General features: G+C 47.4%; 1 protein-coding gene across 2 annotated transcripts in view; it reads left to right on the top strand.

Moving 5' to 3' along the window:
• PIEZO1 (piezo type mechanosensitive ion channel component 1) overlaps positions 1-20770 on the top strand; it is a 179767-nt gene that overhangs the window by 130106 nt on the left and 28891 nt on the right. For both annotated transcript variants that reach the window (XM_007477300.2, XM_007477299.2), the window contains exons 11-24: positions 2720-2817; positions 5125-5385; positions 5931-6042; positions 8426-8607; positions 9115-9263; positions 10787-10966; positions 11452-11582; positions 12414-12574; positions 12690-12866; positions 14132-14257; positions 15551-15751; positions 17460-17664; positions 17934-18038; positions 20143-20296. In XM_007477300.2, coding sequence (XP_007477362.1) covers positions 2720-2817; positions 5125-5385; positions 5931-6042; positions 8426-8607; positions 9115-9263; positions 10787-10966; positions 11452-11582; positions 12414-12574; positions 12690-12866; positions 14132-14257; positions 15551-15751; positions 17460-17664; positions 17934-18038; positions 20143-20296 — 2242 coding nt within the window. The remainder of the gene's footprint in view (positions 1-2719; positions 2818-5124; positions 5386-5930; positions 6043-8425; positions 8608-9114; positions 9264-10786; positions 10967-11451; positions 11583-12413; positions 12575-12689; positions 12867-14131; positions 14258-15550; positions 15752-17459; positions 17665-17933; positions 18039-20142; positions 20297-20770) is intronic.

Here is a 20770-nt window from a genome sequence, read left to right as displayed (position 1 = left end):
TCATTTCTTCGCCTAATATATATCATCATCTAGCTCATATCTCTCCATCTGGTCCAAGAGGGTTTCATGAAGATTCCATTGCTCAGAAAAGGCTGTAATTCCCATTGTAGAATCTTTGGAATTATGACTGGAAGGAACCTTATCAATCATTTAGTCCATTCCACTTCATTTATTTCATTTAATTTTTTTAAATGTCCCCCTCTTAATCTGGCCTCAGACACTTCCCAGATGTGTGACCCTGGGCAAGTCCCTTAACTCCCATTGTCTAGCCCTTACCACTCTTCTGCTTTGGAACCAATACACAGTATTAATTCTAATGAATTGATTTAGAATTAGAATTAGAAGGGTTTTGAAAAAAATATTCCCCCACTTATGAAAAAGAATCGAGAGAAAGAACTGTGGGAGTAGAAATCCAGAAGAAAATATATGACTTGTCACTTGTTTACATGGACATATGAGTTGGGCTTTGGGTTTTAAAAGATGACTCTATTACAAAAATGAATAATATGCAACTAGGATTTGAGTATAACCCAGTGAAATTGCTTGTCAGCTCTGGGAATGGGGAAGGAAGAGAAGAGAGAGAACATGAATCATGTAACCATGGAAAAAAATTTTAAATTAAAATGTAAAAATATCCCTTCTTTCTAATATAATTTTAAAATGCTTGAAGCTCAGAAAGAGACACCTTTTGCCAGTTCACTCAGCTAGAGGCAGAGGCAGAATGTGGGTCCTTTGATTCTACATTCAGGGCTCTTTTCATTACAACAGGCTGTCTTCCCCTTGCCCTTTTATTTAAGTGGGATTGGTCACCTATTCCAAGGGGAAGTTGCCTTTAAGTCTTGTTTGGGATGAATTCTGTTAAGCTTTTATTAAGTAAATTTAATTAAGTCTATGGGAGCCCCTAGGAAGATTTGAAATGGCAAGAAGGAAGTGATGCAGGGGCAGGGGCAGCCAGGTGGCTCAGTGGATTGAGAGCCAAGTCTAGAGATGGGAGGTTCTGGGTTCAAATCTGATCTCAGACACCTCCTAGCTGGGCACTTAACCCCCTTTGCCTAGCCCTTACCACTCTTCTGCCTTGGAACCAGTATATAGAATTGATTCCAAGATGGAAGGCAAACATTTAAAAAAGGGAAATGGTGGAGATATTTGGTAGACAGAAGGGCCTTCCCCAGACCCCTTCCTGACCACCATACAAGGGCTTTTCTGCTCCATCAGGCTTGAAGTAGTCCTTATAAGAACTGTCTCATCCAACAGAATTACTCCAGCCTTGACATCTCTGCCTGGAGAACATGTTGGGAAGGTCTGCCCACTGGTGGTCAGATCTCACTGATGCAGGTGTAGCCTGAATTGTCCTGTGAAGGGAAGAGAGCTTGAGACTCTGGGGTCAGGACAGGCCCAGGGCAGGCCCTTTTAGTGACCCTTTCTAGGGAGTACAGCATATAAAGAGCTGGACCTGTGGTCAGGAGACCCCAAATATGAATGTGGCTAGCTGTGTGACCCTGCCCAATTCTCTTGACCTCTGCCTGCCTCAGTTTCCACATTTGTAAAATGGAGATAATCATAGCTTATCACTTCCTAGATTGTTGTGAGAGAATGCTTGTAAGGTGCTTTGTGAGCCTCAGAGTGCTCCATTAATGCTGGCATTTAGTTATTATCATCTCCGTGTCTTGGTCCTAGTCTCTCCTACCCAACATTTCTTATTCCCCTTCCCTTCCAGAAATCTGATTATTATAGCTGGAAAGGAATTTAGTTACCACCTCCTCATTTTACAGACTGGGAAACTGAGGTCTAGAGGAAGAAAGCAACCTGCTTAAAGTCTCCCAGGTAGTCAGGAGCAGAGCTAGAATTAGAGTCCAAGTCCCCTGACTCCAAAGCCACTAAGTTCTGCACTCTTGGTGTTGGCATCTTCCTGGATCTGGAGGCCCCCAGGCAATCCAGGGAGCCCCCAACCTACAGGTGAGATGCATTCAGGGAGTGTGGAGGCTGCTGCTAATGGAGGGAAGTTTCTGCTGGCCCCCAGGGTCCATCTCTGGAGTTTCTGTGAGTCCTCATGGCTCTCCCTCAAGGTCTGGCTCCCTGCCAGGCTCCAAGCAGACTCCAGCTAGACCTTGGCTTGACCTGTCCCATGCTCTGGGTTGCCAGCTCCCATGCCCTGTGACTGCTGTGAGGATGAGCCACTGGGGCATCCTGGGTCCAGTGCTGTGGGCTGGCTGCTTTGGACCTTTGGAACTTATACAGAAGGAATTGGGGAGTTCTGGGAGTTTGATGTTCCTTAACCTTCATTAAGTCACCCACTGAGCTGGTGAGAGAAAGAGAGTTTGCTTTACTAAAGAAGTTGCCCTTCCTTCCTGTTTATTTTATTGGGGGGGTCTCTCTCTCTCCCCAACTTTAAAAAACCCTTACCTTCTATCTTAGTACCAGTTCAAAGACAGAAAAGCAGCAAAGGATAGCAGAGTTAAATGACTTGCCTAGGGTCACACAGCTAGGAAGTGTCTGAAGCCAGATTTGAACCCAGGTTCTCCCACTCAGTCTCTAAAAGGTTCACCATAACTGTCTTAAGAGGGCAGAAGTACCTGGCCTTGGTTCAAATTGGAAGATACTTGGTTTTTCAGGAGACCAGAATCATGGAGGGAGAGGGGAAAGGGTAAGTGTAGAGAGCCCATGTTGGGGGAGCACGATTCTCTGACCTGGCCTCCTTATCCCCACCTTTTTTTTTTAGGAAGTAGTCGAGCTGAGCACAAGGAGACATCACCCCTGCATGCCCTTGGCCACGTCATCATGAACCAGAGCTATGTGTGTGCTCTCATCGCCATGATGGTAAGGAGGTATCGGGGGAGGCCATAATGGATGGTGCCAAAGGGGGCTTCTCTGCCCACTGCCCTAAGATGATTGCAAATGCCATCAGATCCTAAAATGTCAGGATTGAGAAGGACTTAGGAATTTAGACTCCCTGACCTGGGAAAGGCCATAGTACATGGCATGCCAGAACTGGAAGGACCACAGTACAGAGAATATCAGAGCTGGGAGGAATGAGAAGGTCAGAGATGAAAGGGGCTTTAGAACAGTGAATGTCAGAAATAGAAGGAACCTTAGAATAGAGACAGTCAGAGCTGGGAGGAACCTTAGAAGAGAGAATGTCAGAGATGGAAGAAACCTTAGAACAGAAACTGTCAGAGCTGGGAGAAACCTTAGAACAGAATGCCAGAACTGGGAGGAAACTTAGAAAATATAGAGTTAGAGAAACCTTAGAACAGAATGCCAGAGCTGGGAGGAACCTTAGAAAAGACAAAGTCAGAGATGAAAGGAAACTTAGAACAGAAAATGTCAGAGCTGGGAGGAACTTTAGAAGATAAAATGTTAGAGATGGAAGCAACCTTAGAACAGAGAATGTCAGAGCTGGGAGGAATGAGAAGGTCAGAGATGAAAGGGGCTTTAGAACAGTGAATGTCAGAAATAGAAGGAACCTTAGAACAGAGACAGTCAGAGCTGGGAGGATCCTTAGAAGAGAGAATGTCAGAGATGGAAGAAACCTTAGAATAGAAACTGTCAGAGCTGGGAGAAACCTTAGAACAGAATGCCAGAACTGGGAGGAAACTTAGAAAATATAGAGTTAGAGATGGAAGAAACCTTAGAACAGAATGCCAGAGCTGGGAGGAACCTTAGAAAAGACAAAGTCAGAGATGAAAGGAAACTTAGAACAGAAAATGTCAGAGCTGGGAGGAACTTTAGAAGATAAAATGTTAGAGATGGAAGCAACCTTAGAACAGAGAATGTCAGAGCTGGGAGGAATGAGAAGGTCAGAGATGAAAGGGGCTTTAGAACAGTGAATGTCAGAAATAGAAGGAACCTTAGAACAGAGACAGTCAGAGCTGGGAGGAACCTTAGAAGAGAGAATGTCAGAGATGGAAGAAACCTTAGAATAGAAACTGTCAGAGCTGGGAGAAACCTTAGAACAGAATGCCAGAACTGGGAGGAAACTTAGAAAATATAGAGTTAGAGATGGAAGAAACCTTAGAACAGAATGCCAGAGCTGGGAGGAACCTTAGAAAAGACAAAGTCAGAGATGGAAGGAAACTTAGAACAGAAAATGTCAGAGCTGGGAGGAACTTTAGAAGATAAAATGTTAGAGCTGGGAGGAACCTTAGAACAGAGAATGTCAGAGCTGGGAGGAACCTTAGAACAGAGAATGTCAGAGCTGGGAGGAACCTTAGAAGAGAAAATGTCAGAGATGGAAGCAACCTTAGAACAGAGACTGTCAGAGCTGGGAGGAACCTTAGAACAGAGAATGTCAGAAATGGAAGCAACCTTAGAACAGAGACTGTCAGAGCTGGGAGAAACCTTAGAAAAGACAATGTCAGAGATAGAAGGAATCTTAGAACAGAAACTGTCAGAGCTGGGAGAAACCTTAGAACAGAATGCCAGAGCTGGGAGAAACCTTAGAAAAGACAAAGTCAGAGATGAAAGGAGCCTTAGAACAGAGAATGTCAGAAATGGAAGAAACCTTAAAACAGAGACTATCAGAGTTGGGAAGAACCTTAGATGTCATCTTTTCTAAATTCCTCCTTATGTGATAAAGAAACCAAAACCCAAAGTGGAGAAATTTTTTACCCATAACCACAAGTTAAGTGCAGGGGCCTAAATGAGAATTCCGGTCTCCTCTCCCATTCTAAACCTCTTCCCACTAATTTCTTTGCTTCTCAAGAGAAGGCAAATCACTGCTTTGCCCCCTGCCTCTGGACCCAGAGGACCTATTCTTTTTTTTTTAACTCTTACTTTCCATTTTAGAATCAATACTAAGTATCACTTTCAAGACAAAAGAACAATAACAACTGGGCATTTGGGTTAAGTGACTTAGGAGGGTCATATAGGTAGAAAGTGAGGACCTGGGTTTAAAGCCTATCCCTGGACTATGACTCACTGCATGTTGGGGGTTTCTTGGGGGGGGTCTTATTTTCTTATTGCAAATCATAGGGTTGAATTAGATGGCTTCATGGGCCCCTTTTATCCCTAGCTAGTTATCTGATCCAAGGGTCCCCTGCCATCCCCATAGTCAGTGGCCAGGGGAGGCCGCCAGCCTCAACTATTCACTTTCTCCTGCTCTCCCCCCCGCCCCCCATGTTCCAGGTGTGGAGCATCACTTACCACAGCTGGCTGACATTTGTCCTGCTGCTATGGGCCTGCCTCATCTGGATAGTGCGGAGCCGTCACCACTTTGCCATGCTGTGTTCCCCCTTTATCCTGCTCTACGGGCTGGCCCTCTGCAGCCTGCAGTACGTCTGGGCCATGGACCTGGAACCCGAGCTCCCCAAGAAGGTTGGCTTCATGAGCCTGCACCAGCTGGGGCTGGAGCGCACTCGCTACCCCTGTCTCCACCTGGGCGCCATGGTCAGTACCTGCCTTCTGGGCATTCCTCTGTTGGGAGGGGGCTCTCTATATGACTGTATCAGTGTGTTTGATCATCCTGTGTGTCCCCAAGTATGGAGAGGGGGAAATGAAAGCATATTAAGAGTGCAGGCCGATGGGCATGTATGAGTAATGTGTGAACTCAGTATGTGCCCCTAAAAGGGTATGTGTGTCTGTGTCTCTGTGTCTGATCAACAGAGGCAAAGAGAGGGAAGAGGTATGGTTAGAGGAAAGATAAGAGCAGAGGAAGAAAGGACAGGAGAAGAAGGAGAGATGGGGAAGGAGACAGGGAAGAGGGGAGAGAGAAAAGAGGAGAGGAGAAGGAAAGAGTATGTTCCATTCAGGCACAGTTTTCCCTTGGGGGAAAGAGGTGCCATCATCCTCTCCATCAGTTTCCCTCTCTCCCTGATCCCCAGTTTGGCCCTCAGGCCTGGACTCCCAATGGGCACTAGGCAGGTTAGTTCCCACAAGAGTACAAGGATCTAGTCCTTCCTCTAGTGACTCCTTCCCTTCTCCTGGCACCCTAGCTGCTCTGCAACCTGACCTTTTGGCTCCTGCTACGCCAATTTGTGAAAGAGAAACTACTTAAGAAGAAGCAGCCTCCAGCCACCCTCAGGGAGGTCACCGTGAGTGAATTTGGTGAGTGGGCGCCCTGGGAGAGGTTTCCAGTAGGGTTGCCCAATCCTTGAAGTCTTAGCTCCAGCCAAGACCCCTGGGATTGGGAGAAGAGTCGGGGATGTAAGGGATGATGATTAGAGACCAACGGTGAAGGAGACACCACATATACATGCACACCATCGAAAAAGAGGACATCATAGGATGTCAGCGTTGGCCTTAGACATCTTTTAGTTATTCAAAACCCCTCATAGAAGCAAGCCCAGAGACGATTTGCTTTAGAAATCCTGGGATCCCTAATTCCCTTTCTGCTGCTCTTTCCACTGTAAGATTCAACTAGCTCTGCCATCTTCCAGAGCTGGACTGCAGCTCTGGGGCAGCTATCCTATAAAGGCCCTTGCAGGAGGTCTGGATAAGGGAATCTAGTTATGAGCCAGTGGGGTGCAGTAGAGAGATGCCTGGCTCTGGTGCCACAGGACACAAGTTCAAATCCTACCCCTGACACTCAGTGTCTCTGTGACATGTGATGAATGACTATCTCCATGAGCCTTAGTTTCCTCATCTGTAAAAATGAAAATGTGTTTTTGGATCTAGGATCCTTTGTTAGTGTTGGGATGAGCACTGATCTGGGAGGCAGGAAAATTTGAACAATTGTGGACCAAGAGGAGGCTTTTACAATTCACAGGCCCTGGGAGGATCAATTTCCTCATCTTAAAAGGGGTTCAGAACTCTTGCCCTGCCTGCCTCACAGGATGGTTAGGAGTGTATATATACAATTTCACTCCATGGAATGCAACAGACATTGCTTAAGCACCTACTCTATACTGGGCGCTGTCCTTGGTGCTGAGGAGAACTAACAAAGAAAGGGGAGAAAGAATTCATTCCAGGCACTGGAAATAACAGCTTGAGCAAAGGCGTGAAGGTGGGAGGCACGATCTTGTATACAGAGAACAGCTAAAAGCACTTTACAAATGTTAGGAATTAAACCATCATCACCATCATAGTCATCGCTATTATTATTAAGGGGGTAGCATCAAACCCATGACTCTGACTCTGAGTGTCTTGAAGGCACAGCTCATATGGACTTTTGGGGACCATTTCCATACCCATATGAGTAGGAAGGCCTGGGGGAGTGAGTGAGAATGACCCCCAAATAGAAGGATAAAATAACCATTCCCGTGGGTTCACCAGTCATTCTCAGATTAGCCCTCGTCTGATTTCTGAGTTCCGCTCCCCCATAACCAGTTGTCCATTGGACATTTCCAACTGCATATTTCAAATATTTCTCAGAAGTCATCTTACTTAAAAAATATTTTGGGGGCAGCTGGGTGGCTCAGTGGATTGAGAGCCAGGCCTAGAGACGGGAGGTCCTAGGTTCAAATCTGGCCTCAGACACTTCCCAGCTGTGTGACCCTGGGCAAGTCACTCGACCCCCATTGCCTAGCCCTTACCGCTCTTCTGCCTTGGAGCCAATACGCAGTATTGACTCCAAGATGGAAGGTAAGGGTTTAAAAAAAATATTTTATTTTCCCAATTACATGTAATAACAACTCATTATCTTTCTCACCAAACTCCTCCCTCTTCCTAATTTTGCTATTTCTTTGTCTAAACCAATGGCATCCTTCAGGTCTTCCAGGTTCACATCATCTTTGACTCCTATTTGGCTCTGTTTTACCCTTTATAGTCACTCAGATGCCAAGTCTCATCAACTATTCAAGGCTCAAATCAAGGATTCCTCTACATTTGGAGGGGCCCTTTTAATTTTATTTTGTATAAACCCTTACTTTCTGTCTTAGAATCAATACTATCAAAACTGAGTATTGGTTCCAAGGCAGAAGAGCAATAAAGGCCAGGCAATTGGAGTTAAGTGACTTGCCCAGGGTCATACAACTAGGAAGTGTCTAAGATCATATTTGAATCCAAGACCTCCTGTCTCCAGGCCTGGCACCGTATCCATTGAGCCCCCTAGCTGCCCCTCTGAGATCAGATTTTCTGACCGACCCCCTCAATTGTTAGTATATACTTTGTAGATAATTTGTGTTTATCTAGGTAAGTGTTATTTCCCATTAGAATGTTAGCCCACTGAAGGAGGGAAAGCAACAAGCATTTATTAAGCCCCTACTATGTGGCAGGCACTGTGCTAAGCGCTTTACAAATATGATCTCGTTTGATTATCACAACAGTCCTGTGAGGTAGTGCTTTGAGAGCAGATATTGTTTCATGTTTCTTCTTGTCTCCTCAGCATCTGGTATAAGGCAGGCACAATATAAATGCTTGTTGGTAAATAAATGAATGGATGGGGAGTTTGTGAGGGAGAAGGAAATCTTGCCATGCTTGGGTGGGCAGTGCCCCCTTTGGGGGTCTTTTTTTGGCCCACTAACCTCATTTTTGTCCTGCCTGGTCCCAGGAGAACACACACGGACCCGGGTGTTACTCAAGAAGTTGGGGGAGCTGGTGACAGACTTTTATGCCAAGTACTGGATCTACGTCTGTGCAGGCATGTTCATCGTAGTCAGCTTTGCTGGGCGCCTTGTGGTCTACAAAATCGTCTACATGTTTCTCTTCCTGCTATGCCTCACACTCTTCCAGGTACGATGATGGAGGGGGCAGTGACTCCACTTTTGTCATCCCTCCCATGACCTGTTCTACCTCACTCATTACTAGGTCCCTGACTCAAAACCATCCTCTGCCTTGCAAATTCATCCACCAGCCAGGCTCCTGGGTCCACCATCTGCCTCCGTGTGCCCCCTAGGAGCTTCCACTCCCATTGTAGACAGAATCACAGGGAATTCACCAAGAAACAGGAAAAAAATAGCCAAGAATTCTCTCTTGGGGCCTGGCCAGTGTAGAGAGGGCTGGTTTTCATAGATGTCCACAAATATGGCAGGAGTAAGAATGAGAGCTGGGCAGCCCCATCCCCCCTGCATGCCCTTCTGGGACTGTGCAGACAATGTCAGTAGGGTTCATGTGTCAGCCTATAGCCCTAGGAGGATGGAGCTTCCCACCCCCTCTGCCCTGAGTTTTGTGGACTATGTTCATGCCCTACCTCTGGGATGGGTCTTCTACCAATCTGATACTATGTTCTTTCTCCTACAGGTCTACTACAGCCTATGGCGCAAGCTGCTAAAGGTGTTCTGGTGGCTGGTGGTGGCCTATACGATGCTGGTGCTGATTGCTGTCTATACCTTCCAATTCCAGGATTTCCCCATGTACTGGCGCAATCTGACTGGCTTCACTGATGAGCAGTAAGTCCCGCTGATGTGACCCCCAAGCTATGTTGAGTGGGGCCAGGCCTTCTCTGCTGTTCTCTCTGCCTGTCTGAGCTATTCTGGTGTGTTTTCAGGTCATGCCCCATGCTCAGGGTGGCTAGCACTGCCATGTCCATGTGACCTTCTAGCGCCTGGCTGGCACAAGAGGCTCTGCTCCTTAGTTGGCATTTCTATCCCAAAGCCAATCAGATGCAGGGCACCTAAACTGCAGGGTCCCATGACCTTCCTCCCCCTGTGTCATTGAGTTAGAGAGCATCTAGTGCCAAGCACAATCAACCGACATCTAACACAAGCATCTGTGCCCAGGACTGGCACTGATTAATTGACAGTTGTCATCAACCATCCCATCTGGGCATTGCAACATTGACTAGAGGTCTATTCTGGGGCTATAAGAGAGCTCCTACTTCTCCCCAAGGTTCTGCACTCATGTTTTCCCAGGGGCTGGTGAGAGCAGGGATAGTGAGACACTCAGCTGGAGTTTGGGGCTCATGAGAGTCTTTCTGTTGGTGAGACAGTCTCATTGATGATATGTGGGAATAACTGATAGGCAGGGATAGGATGAAAGAAGGTAGAGAGGAAGATTTTCAGGATGAAGTTGCTGGGATGGTGTGCAGTGATGGGAAGGTTCTCTCAGATGCTGTTCAAGAACAGCAAGGAACCCAGCTAGCATGTGAACATATTGAGGATCTCCCAGCCTTTAACTGAAGATCACAGCAGTTCTCCATGATGGTGTACAGGGATGCTGAAGAACCCAGCTAGTGAGTGAGCATATTGAGGGTCTCCTAGCCCTTGTCTGAAAATCACAGAGGGTCTCCATGATGGTATTCAGGGGTGGTGAAGATCCTGGCTAGTGCGTGGGCACATTGAGGGTCTCCCAGTCCTTGTCTGAGGATTGCAGAGGGTCTCCATGATGAGGTACAGAGGTGGTGAGGAGTCCATCTAGTGCATGAACATATTGAGGGTCTCCTAGTCTTTGTGTGAGGATTACAGAGGGTCTCCATGATGGGGTACAGAGGTGGTGAGGAGTCTATCTAGTGCATGGGCACATCAAGGGTCTCCTAGCTGTTTTGTGAGGATTACAGAGGGTCTCCATGATGGGGTACAGAGGTGGTGAGGAGTCCATCTAGTGAATGAACATATTGAGGGTCTCCTATTCCATGTCTGAGTATTACAGAGGGTCTCCATGATGGATCAGAGAGGTGATGCAGAGTCCATTTAGTGCATGGGCATATCAAGGGTCTCCCAGTCCTTGTCTGAGGATTGCAGAGGGTCTCCATGATGGGGTACAGAGGTGGTGAGGAGTCCACCTAGTGTGTGGGCATATTGAGGGTCTTCCAGTCCTTCTCTGAGGATTGCAGAGGGTCTCCAGGATGGGGTACAGAGTCCATCTAGTGTGTGGGCATATTGAGGGTCTCTCAGTCCTTATCTGGGGATCATGTAGGGACTCCATGATGGTGTGCAGGCATGGTGAGGACTTGTGTCTTTTCTGCCTCTGGCAGGTTACAGGATCTTGGGCTGGAGCAGTTCAGTGTGTCCAAGCTGTTCTACAGCATCCTTATTCCGGGCTTCTTCCTCCTGGCCTGCATTCTACAGCTGCACTACTTCCACCGACCCTTCATGCGCCTCACTGATCTGGAGCACATCCCTCCCCCAGGCAGCCGCCGGCTGTGGATTCAGAGGTATCCCTGAACCACATGAATCCCCACCTCCCTACCGTGCCCAGGACTACCTGTATATAGAACCATACAGTGGGGAGGACAAACACTGAAGCTGGAATCAGAAGACCTGGTTGAACCTTAATTCTGCTATCAGTCAATCAATCATTCGTCAGGCACTTATTTAGCCCTTACTGGATGCCCAGCACTGTGCTAAGCAAGCTCTGAGGATACAAAAGGAGAGTAAAAACAGTCCCTGACCTCAAGAGGCTTCCATCCTAATGGGGGTCATCATATATACCCAAAGGAGTGATCTGAGAGGGGAGCTGAGTCTTGAAAGAACCCAAGAAGTCTAAGAGGTGGAGATGAGGGAATGGAGCTTTGCAGGCATTCCGAAGAACCGTAGATGGCTCCAGACAGACCACAGCTCTTAGGCTAGCCAATGTGAAGCTGCCCGCTCTCCTTCTCCTCATCCAGTTGGCTTTTTCCTGATTTTTCTCCACCTGCAGGCAGGAAGAGGATAGCAGGGCCTTGCTACAGGAGGAAGAGGTGGCCACCAGGGAGGAGCCATGTGGAGTTGGCCCTGGTGCCAGTGCCAGCCCCGACCTGGACCCTGACAACACTGACTTGGACTCTGAAGGTAACTACTGAGCTGAGGAAGGGCAGGAGAAAAGTGGGAGACTTCTCCTACCCTTCTAGGAGGATGCTGTGATGTTCATAGACCAAAGTAGAGGGAACAGAACAGTAAGCTTAGAGAAGTTAAATTTTGGGAGGAGGACATGCGATGACCTAATGGAAACAGCACCTGGTTCACTTTCCAGCTCACCCACTTACCCTATGACTTTAGGCAAGTCACTGAAACTCTCCAGACCTCAGTTTCCCCAACTCTGAAATGAAGGAGTTGGATGGTCAGACCTCTGAGATCCTTTCTAATGCTCTGACTCTTAATTGGAGAGACTCTCAGAGAAAACATAGGATGCTTGTTTTCCTTGACCCCCAAGGGTACATCTAGGAGGAAAAGGGTAGAAGGAAATAATCATTGATCAATCAGCATTTATTAAGCACCTACTGTGTGCCAGGTACTGCACTAAGCCCTGAAGGCACAAAAAGAGGCAAAAGATACTTCCTTCAAGAAGTTTATGATTCAATGGCAGAGAGAGTGTTTTCTGATCAATGCAAGGGAAAGCTTCCTCGCAATGAATCAGAGATGTCCAAAAGGGGAATGGGCTGCTTCTGGGGAGCATCAGGCAGAGGCCAGGTGGCCCTTTCCAAGGATGCATTAGGGGAGGTTTCTGTTCAGATGTGGGTTGGACAGAGATGACAAGACTCCTTCCAACCTTGAACTTCTGTGGGGATACCCCAGAGTCAAGTCCAGCCTGCGATCCCTAGGCTGGAGAGCAAGGGAGAAGAGGGATGCTGCAGCCCCCTACCCCTTCATCCAATCACTGCCCCCATCTGCCACCCTCCACAGACTTGCCCAGTAAGTGGGGCCTGGTGGCTGAGCGGCTGATGGTGCTTGCGGGGCGCTTCTCTGACATGCTGACTCAGGTGGAAGTGTTCGTTCGGCGCCTCCTGGAGCTCCATATCTTTAAGCTGGTGGCCCTCTACACGGTCTGGGTGGCCCTGAAGGAGGTGAGAGGCAAGGAGCAATGATGGGGGGTCGGGGGAACCACATGGACAGCCCAGGGGCCCAGGGGGTGGTTGGGAAGGGAAGGGGCCTCAGCCCTGGTACCCTCTCCCTGGGCAGGTATCGGTGATGAACTTCCTGTTGGTGGTGCTGTGGGTGTTTGCCCTGCCCTATCCCCGCTTCCGCCATATGGCCTCTTGTCTCTCCACGGTCTGGACCTGCATCATCATCGTCTGCAAGATGCTGTACCAGCTCAAGATTGTCAATCCCCAGGAGTACTCCAGCAACTGCACTGAGGTTTGAGGGGGCCTGGGGGGAAAATGGGGAAGGAGGAGGTGGGGAGAAGGGAGGAAGGAGTCTTCTACTCCCTGTGTCCTCCCTGGGCCTTACACCCATTCCACCCAGGCCTTGGCAGATGCTAGCTAGCCTTACATGTCTGGGCAGTAGGCAGCCCCAAATACTTATGCCCTTCTTGCCATGTTATTGTTCCCCATTGATGGTTCACTGCTTTGAACCTTGAAGACATAATGAATTGCCTATTGAAATGATAATGTCCCAGGGGCAGCTGGGTGGCTCAGTGGATTGAGAGGCAGGCCTAGGATAGGATGTCCTGGGTTCGAATCTAGCCTCGGACACTTCCTAGCTGTGTGACCCTGGGCAAGTCACTTAATCCCCATTGCTTAGCCCTTACCGCTCTTCTGCCTTAGAATTGGTTCTAAGATAGAAGGTAAGGGTTTAAAAAAAATACTCATGCCTCCCAAGCAGCCATTCTTTATATTAAAAAAACAACTAAAGAAATTATTTAGAAAGAAGAAGGAAATGCCATTGCCTTTAGGAAAGGGAATATCTCGCCCCTACAATTCTAAGCCAGTGATTTCTTAACCTGGTGTTGTTGAACTTTTCCAAAAAATGTCAGAGCTATCTTTTTCTTTCTTAATTTGTCATGTTTAGCAATTTAGATGTCATCTCATATAACTGGTTTTCTATGTAATCTTTTGGATTCTGTTTTATCATTATTCTGAGAAGGGGTCTATAGGCATCCCCACACTGACAAAGGGGTCTGGGGCTCCATTTGAGTCCTTGTTGTAAACCATTAATGACTATCAATACCTGAAAAGGAGAGCAGAGAGTGGGACCAGGACTGTCTTCACTCCTCCGTGGCCCAGAGAGAGCCTTGTAGTTCCTCTCTTTGCCTTTTATTCCCCTCCTGTGGTCACTGAAATGGAAAGAGCCCTGGGCTTGGGAGTCCGAAGGCCTGGTCTCTAGTTCCCAAGCCCCCCTTTCCCATCACTCTCTGGTCCAAAGAGGCCGCCATATGTGGTCTTCAATGTGAGCAGATTGGGTATCATCAGGTAGTCCCTGGGGATTATGGGCTCTTCCACCTGGGGTCTATCTAGTCCCTGCCTGGCACCAGAAATACTCCAAAGAGATGCCCAGTTTGGGATGGAGCATGGAAGGGGGAGTGTGTAGAGGCTGGCGAGTTCAGAGGGCATCCCTGCCCTTCTGCCATGGCCATGCACTTGGTACCTTCCTCACTGACCCTCACCCCCTTGTCCATGTAGCCATTCCTCAACAGCACCAACCTACAGAAGTCTGAGATCAGCAATTCCGTGCTCTTCCAGAAGCCAGTGGACCCTGCCAACTGGTTTGGCATCCGAAAGGACGTCTCCAACTTAGGTTATATCCAGGTGGGTGATGAGGCTTGGGGACCGCTCAGGTGCCATCTCCTCGGAGAAGCCTTCAAAGGGGGCTGGAATTAGGAAGACCTTCATTTAAGCTTCTCCCATCACTAAGCCAAGAGGTCTAGTGGCCAAAGCCTCCAGCCTAACAACAGAGTAGAGACCTGGTGTAAGGCAGAGTGAGCAGGAGTTATTTCAGTTAATTATTACACTGGGCTACATGTAGGGGAAGCCAAGTCCCAATCCTGGTTTGCCAATGCCATGTGACCTTGGGCAACAAGTTCAGCTCTCTGCGCTTCAGACTCAGGGGGAAAGAATATCTGGAAACTAAAGATATGTATTCAAATCCTGCCTAACTCTTTACTCTCTGTGTAAAACTATGCCAGACCTTTAAAGACTTGGGTCTCAGTTTTCTCACCAATAAAATGGGGAGGTTGGACTACCTGACTTTTAAGGATCCTTTTTGCTCTAAATACTGTATTTCCCATCTATAAAATGGGGCTAATAGTATCTACTCTGTGTAGGTGGCACAGGGGGTAGAGCACTGGGCCTGGAGTCAGGAAGGCCCAAGTTCCAATCAGGTCCCAGACACTTACTAGCAATGTGAGCAAGTCATTCAACCTCTCTCTCGGTTTCCTCGTCTGTAAAATGGGGATAATAATATCTCCTTCCCAGGGTTGTTGTGATACTCAAATAATATAATAATTTATAAAGGTGCCTGGCATGTAGTAAGCACTAGATAAGTGTTACCTGTTATGATTAAAACAAATAATAATCAATAAAATTATAACAACTGATCATAATAATTAAAATAATCAGTAAGCTAATAATGATACTAATTGCAAGCACTTTAAGGTTTGCAAAAGCTCTACTATAGTCTCTCATTTGATCCTTACAAACAACCCTGTAAAGGAAGTTCTATAATTACCCTCATTTTACAGATGGAGAAATTAAGGCTGAGAGTTGGTTGCAAGGATTTAATGAAAAGAATTAATAGATGTGAAAGCACTTTGAAAAGCTGAAGGTAGGGGCAGCTAGGTGGCTGGAGATGGGGAGGGGTGTCCTAGGTTCAAATCTAGCCTCAGACACTTCCTTGCTGTATGACCCTGGAGAATCCCAATGGCCACTGCTCTTCTGCCTTGGCACCGACAGTAAGTAGTGATTCTAAGATAGAAGGGAAGGATTTAGGAGGAGGGGAAAATGCTGCAGGTACTTTCTAGATGTGAGATGTCATTGGCCTCAGTCTCTGGCCAGAGGCAGGCATGAGATGGCCCCATGCTGACCAAGACCCCTTATTTCCAGAACCACCTACTGATCCTCCTCTTACTGGTGTTCGAGGCCATTGTGTACCGGCGCCAGGAGTATTACAGGAGACAGTACCAGGTCACTCAGCCCCTTGCCCAAATTGTCTGTCCAGAAGGCACCCGTAATCAGCTGGACCAGGGCCTGCTCAGCTGTGCCAAGTATTTCATCAACTTCTTCTTCTATAAATTTGGCCTGGAGGTGAGTGGGCTGAAGCTGACTCTCTGGGAGTGGGTTTGAGGGCTTGTGCTGGGGCAAAGGGGACACTGAGGTGCTCCTGCAGTGTGCCAAGTCTCAGGCTTGGGCGGGGGGCAGAGGGCAGTGTAATAAAGGGGTTTTTTATGTGGGGAGAGAGGAGAAGGAGAGAATAGAGTCTTCCCTCCCTCAAGGCAAGAACAAAGAAGGAGGGTGAGGCTGTTCTTTCCCCCTTTCAGTCCTCTCCAGTTATGGCCCCTCACTAAGCCTGCCTGTTCACTCCCTACTGCCAGGCTCTTTCTAAATAGCAAGCTTCTTATTCTAGGGAGAGGGAGATCACTTCTTTCCCCCCTCAGTTCTAACTGCCCTTCACTCAGTCCTGAGTCAGTTAAGTTTGGTAACAACTTTATTCTAAATAACAGGGATGAAGGATAAGGTTGGAATGGCTGGTAGATTGGGATCAGGTGGGAAGAGGGAAAGGGGGATCCCTGGCTAGCTAAACTCTTCCCCCCAAAGTTAGGGAACGGGTATGGTGACCTGAGCTCTTGAGGGGTTCAGAGTGATGAACCCTGGCTTTGGGCACAGCACCGCAGGTGTTTCAAGTCAAGGTGAAGGGGAGCTAGTGATAAGTCTTCTTGTGGACTCCTTTTCTCTCCAGGTCTCTGTCCACTCGTTGGTTTGGGAGGATGGTGATCAGGTTCAGGGAAGGAAAGATTTCTTGGATTGGTATCCAGTCAGAGAGTGACCTTGTCCTTGGCAGTCTCAAACAGAGAGAGAGCAGACAACTGATGCTTTCTGGGTTGTTCCCTTTCCCAAGGTTCCAAACCTTCTCAGCCCATCCCCGCTACTGCTGATGGAATCTTTGTAGTTTCTCCAGGCTTTCCCATTTCAAGAATATCTGGATTTTCCTCTCTCCCAGCAGCTGTAGGGATCATTTTCTGGACTCTTTAGTCCATCTAGATTTGGCCTGACCAGCTAAGCCTTGTCCATGGGCATCTACACCTCCTAGACACCCTCTGACTTCCAGCCCTTTGGACTTTGCAATACCAATAATTCTGTGACCTTCCGCACTCCTAGTGTTCTGGCCAAGCACAGCAACACTAGACACTGCCAAGGAAGGGCAGAGAATTTTTCCTTTGTCTTTTTTTTATCCCTGGTTCCCAGGTCCTTTTAAGCCCATCTTAATTTCTCTTAGGACTTTGGGAATCAATGAAGAGATGAGATGGGGAAAGGGAGAGGAAATACATTTTTATTCATTGGAAGTTACCACTCTTCTGCCTCTGAACCACTACAGAAGATTCCAAAACAGAAGATAAGGGTTTCTAAATAAATAAATAAACAAACAGACAGAGAGATGGAGAGATAGACGAATGAATGAATGATTGAATGAATAAATAAACAAATGAATGAATGAATGAATGAAGGATGGGATGAACTAGGTGGCTTGGTGGACTGAGAGCTTGGCCAAGAGACCCAACCTCAGATACTTCCCAGCTGTTTAACCCTGGGCAAGTCACTTAACCCTATTACCTAGCCCTTACCAGGCTTGTGCTTTGGAACCAATATACAGTATTGATTCTAAGATGGAAGGTTAAGGGTTAAAAAAAAGGACTAGGATCAGGTGAGGTGAGGGTTGTACCAGTCTCAGTGCCCATCCTTGTGCCCCTCAACACTGTTCCCCCTATCCCAAGGAACCTCTTTTCCCTGCCTCCAGATCTGCTTCCTGATGACAGTGAATGTGATTGGCCAACGCATGAACTTCATGGTGATCCTGCATGGCTGTTGGCTAGTTGCCATCCTAACTCGCCGGCGCCGGGAGGCCATTGCCTGCCTCTGGCCCAAATACTGCCTCTTCCTGGCCCTCTTCCTGCTCTATCAGTATCTACTGTGTGTGGGCATCCCCCCTGCCCTCTGCATTGGTGAGGACTCTGTGTGTGTATGTAAAAGAATTAGAGAGACAGGCATTCCTTTAGGCTGGTGGTCCTGGCAGTGAAGAGTTATTACAAAACTCCTCTTCCCTTCCAAGGCAGGAATTGGGCAAGGAAGATGGGAAAGATAGTACGAAGGTAGAAGAGCTTCTGGGAGACTGAGGGAGGCTTCTGGGTGTGCATGGATGTGGGGTGGTCCACTTCGAAGCAATCCCAGCCCTTGGATGTGCCATTTATGGAGCCCTGTACCTTCTCTGCAGATTATCCATGGCGTTGGAGCAATGCCATCCCCATGAACTCCGCACTCATCAAGTGGCTTTACCTGCCGGATTTCTTCATGCGTCCCAACTCTACCAACCTCATCAGTGAGTGCCCACACCCCTTTGCCCTGAGAACCTCTTCCCACAGCTTGGTCCTCTTAGAGAGATGCCCTGTGAGGTGGTAGCAAATAAAGCCCCTAAGTGGGAGACCTAGATTATTAGTAGTAGTAATAGCAGTTTCATCAAGCTGGCTACTCTTAATTTCCAAATTAGTATAGAATGAAAAGCTTCCAAAGTATAGGAATTTTGCAAAAGAAATCAAAGCAATATGGGGGCAGAATGAAATCCCTCTCTTCCCCATCATCCTGACCGCTGTTGGAAATGTCCAAAGATTCCATCAATGCTTAAAATGAGGGAGTTGGACTTGATGGTTTCTAGAGTTCCTTTTGGGCAACTGGGTGGTCCACTGGATAGAGCATTAGACTTTGAATCAAGAAGACCTATCTTCTCGGGTTGAAATCTGGCCTCAGATACTTAACCCCATAACCTATCCCTTATGGCTTTTATGCCTTAGAACCAATCTAAGACAAAAGGTAAGTATTTAAAAAAAGAAAAGCTGGGTTGGGGAAGGAAGGTAGTACAGTATAGATAGAGAGTCAAGCCTGCTGATAGGAAGTCCTGGATTCAAATTTGACCTCAGGTAAGTACCTGAGTACTTAGTACCTAAGTATGGGAGTACTCTAAGTATGTGACCCTGGGCAAGTCATTTAACCCTATTTGCCTAACCATTCCCTTTAGTCTTAGAGTTGTTACTAGAACAGAAAGAAAGGGTTTAAACAAACAGAATGGGAGGGGTAAAAAGTCCAAGTTTCCTGAGCAGCTGAGATTCTATTTCTAATTCCAGCTCTAACGTTCCCTAACTGTGGGGTCTTGGGGAAGTCACTTTCCTCATCTGAAAAATGGGGAGAGTAATCCCTGCCTTGCTGATCTCACAAAGTTAGAGTTTTGGGGGGGGGGTCATATATTCTTTATCGTGAAATCTTTCTTTATCATATATCTTCATCATGAAACCATACTTCACATCAGTAATGAAGGATACCTTGGACTGTCTGTTTGGCCAAGCCCAGCCCTGACTGCAGCCAGAGGTTTTCTTTTCTAAATTTAGTTTTCCTTTTCTTAGTGATTAAAAATCTATTTTCTCTCCCTCTCACCTCCTACCATTGGGAATCTCCTCTTCGCTAAAGTCCTTATAATAAATATTCAGTCAGACAAATTGGATTTCCCCCATTGGCCGGGCCCAATAATGTGTGTCTCCCTGTGCCCCCTGAGGCCGTTACCTCTCCGGCAGGTGGCGGGGAGCATATTCTATCATCAATTCTCTGAAATGGCTGAATTCTTCAGAGCTCTTAAGGCTTTCAAAAGTGTTATTGTCGGAGGATCAGAGGGGATTATGGATCTGAAGACTCCTTGGATAACCCAAAACGCCACCCAAATTCCAAGAGGCATGCCCAGATTTCTCTGGTCTTTGTAGAAAACAATGCTGATTTCGGGGAATCTGCCCAATATAGAAGCCTTAATTGCCCTCTGCAGTTATTAAAATGATGAACTAACAAGTCCCATTTCTCTTAGGACTTCGGGAATCGATGAAGAGGTGAGATGGGGAAATAAATTCTTATTCATTGGAAGTTTCTTTTTCAATAATCAGTATAAAAAATGAAAAGGATGAACTCGTCACCAAAGAAGAGGAAATTTTCTGTCTTGAGTTGGGAGAGAATCCTTCACTGCTGTGTGTGTAAACACACACACACACACACACACACACAGAGTCATGCAGCCACATAAACTAAGAATCTAGAGGCTATGATTAGAGGCAGAGCCAGGGAGTGTTCTGGCCTGATACTATGCTCGCTGCCCTTCTAGCCCCCTTCCCACTCCATGCAGGATCATGGTTGTGTCCTCACACACATACCCAAGATGCAGCGGGGACTGACTGGATTCCCCTTCTTTGGTCCCTGGCAGTGCCAGGAACAGACATCCAGGATGGTCTGAGCCAGGGCAGCCAGTCTTGTGGAAGGTCAAGGCCAGGGTCAGGTGACGGGGCCAGACCTGGGGCCACAGAGCAGGCAGCCCGCCTGCCTCTTGGAAGCCCTCCTCCTGCACCCAGCTGGTCCTCCATTGATGTTGCCTCCCTTCCCTGTCTGCCCCACAGGTGACTTCCTCCTGCTGCTGACTGCTTCCCAGCAGTGGCTAGTGTTTGTGGCTGAGCGGACCGAGGAGTGGCAACACACGGCTGGACCCAACACAGACTACCTTGAACCACTGCGTGGGGAACCAAACCCTGTACCCAATTTCATCAACTGCAGGTAGGCTGGGGAGTCAGGACAGCAACTGAGAAGGGGGGGAGGGCAGGAGGACCACCAAAGAGTGGGAAGATCAAAGGGGAACTAGGTTGCTGAGCAGCTATGAAAACTTGGTCAATGTATAGCTTCTCTAAACCTCAGTCATCTCATTTGTAAAATGGGGCATACTATTCCTGAGAGCTCTAGTGGGAGGCAACGTATTCTGTGTCACTAGAGTCTTTAAGAAGAGTTTGAATTGCCAGTTAAAAGGGGTGCCATGAAGGAGATTCCTGCTCCAGTTAGGAGTTCTGCTTAGTAATCTCTTAGGACCCTTTGGACTCTGAGAAACTAATGATTTTAAAAATCTGTCCATTCTTCCCTTTCCCCATTATTAGTCTCACTTGGGCAAGGAGGCAGGAATGGCCACAGTTTGTGGCCATGTCTCAGTGGTGGCATGCTGGGCAAGTCACAGAACCTGATTTCTAAGTACAAACAGTT

This window comes from Monodelphis domestica, chromosome 1 (assembly GCF_027887165.1).
Source record: "Monodelphis domestica isolate mMonDom1 chromosome 1, mMonDom1.pri, whole genome shotgun sequence".
NCBI lineage: Eukaryota > Metazoa > Chordata > Mammalia > Didelphimorphia > Didelphidae > Monodelphis > Monodelphis domestica.
Note: the sequence above shows the minus strand (reverse complement) of the source record. Positions and strands in the feature narration are given on the sequence as shown.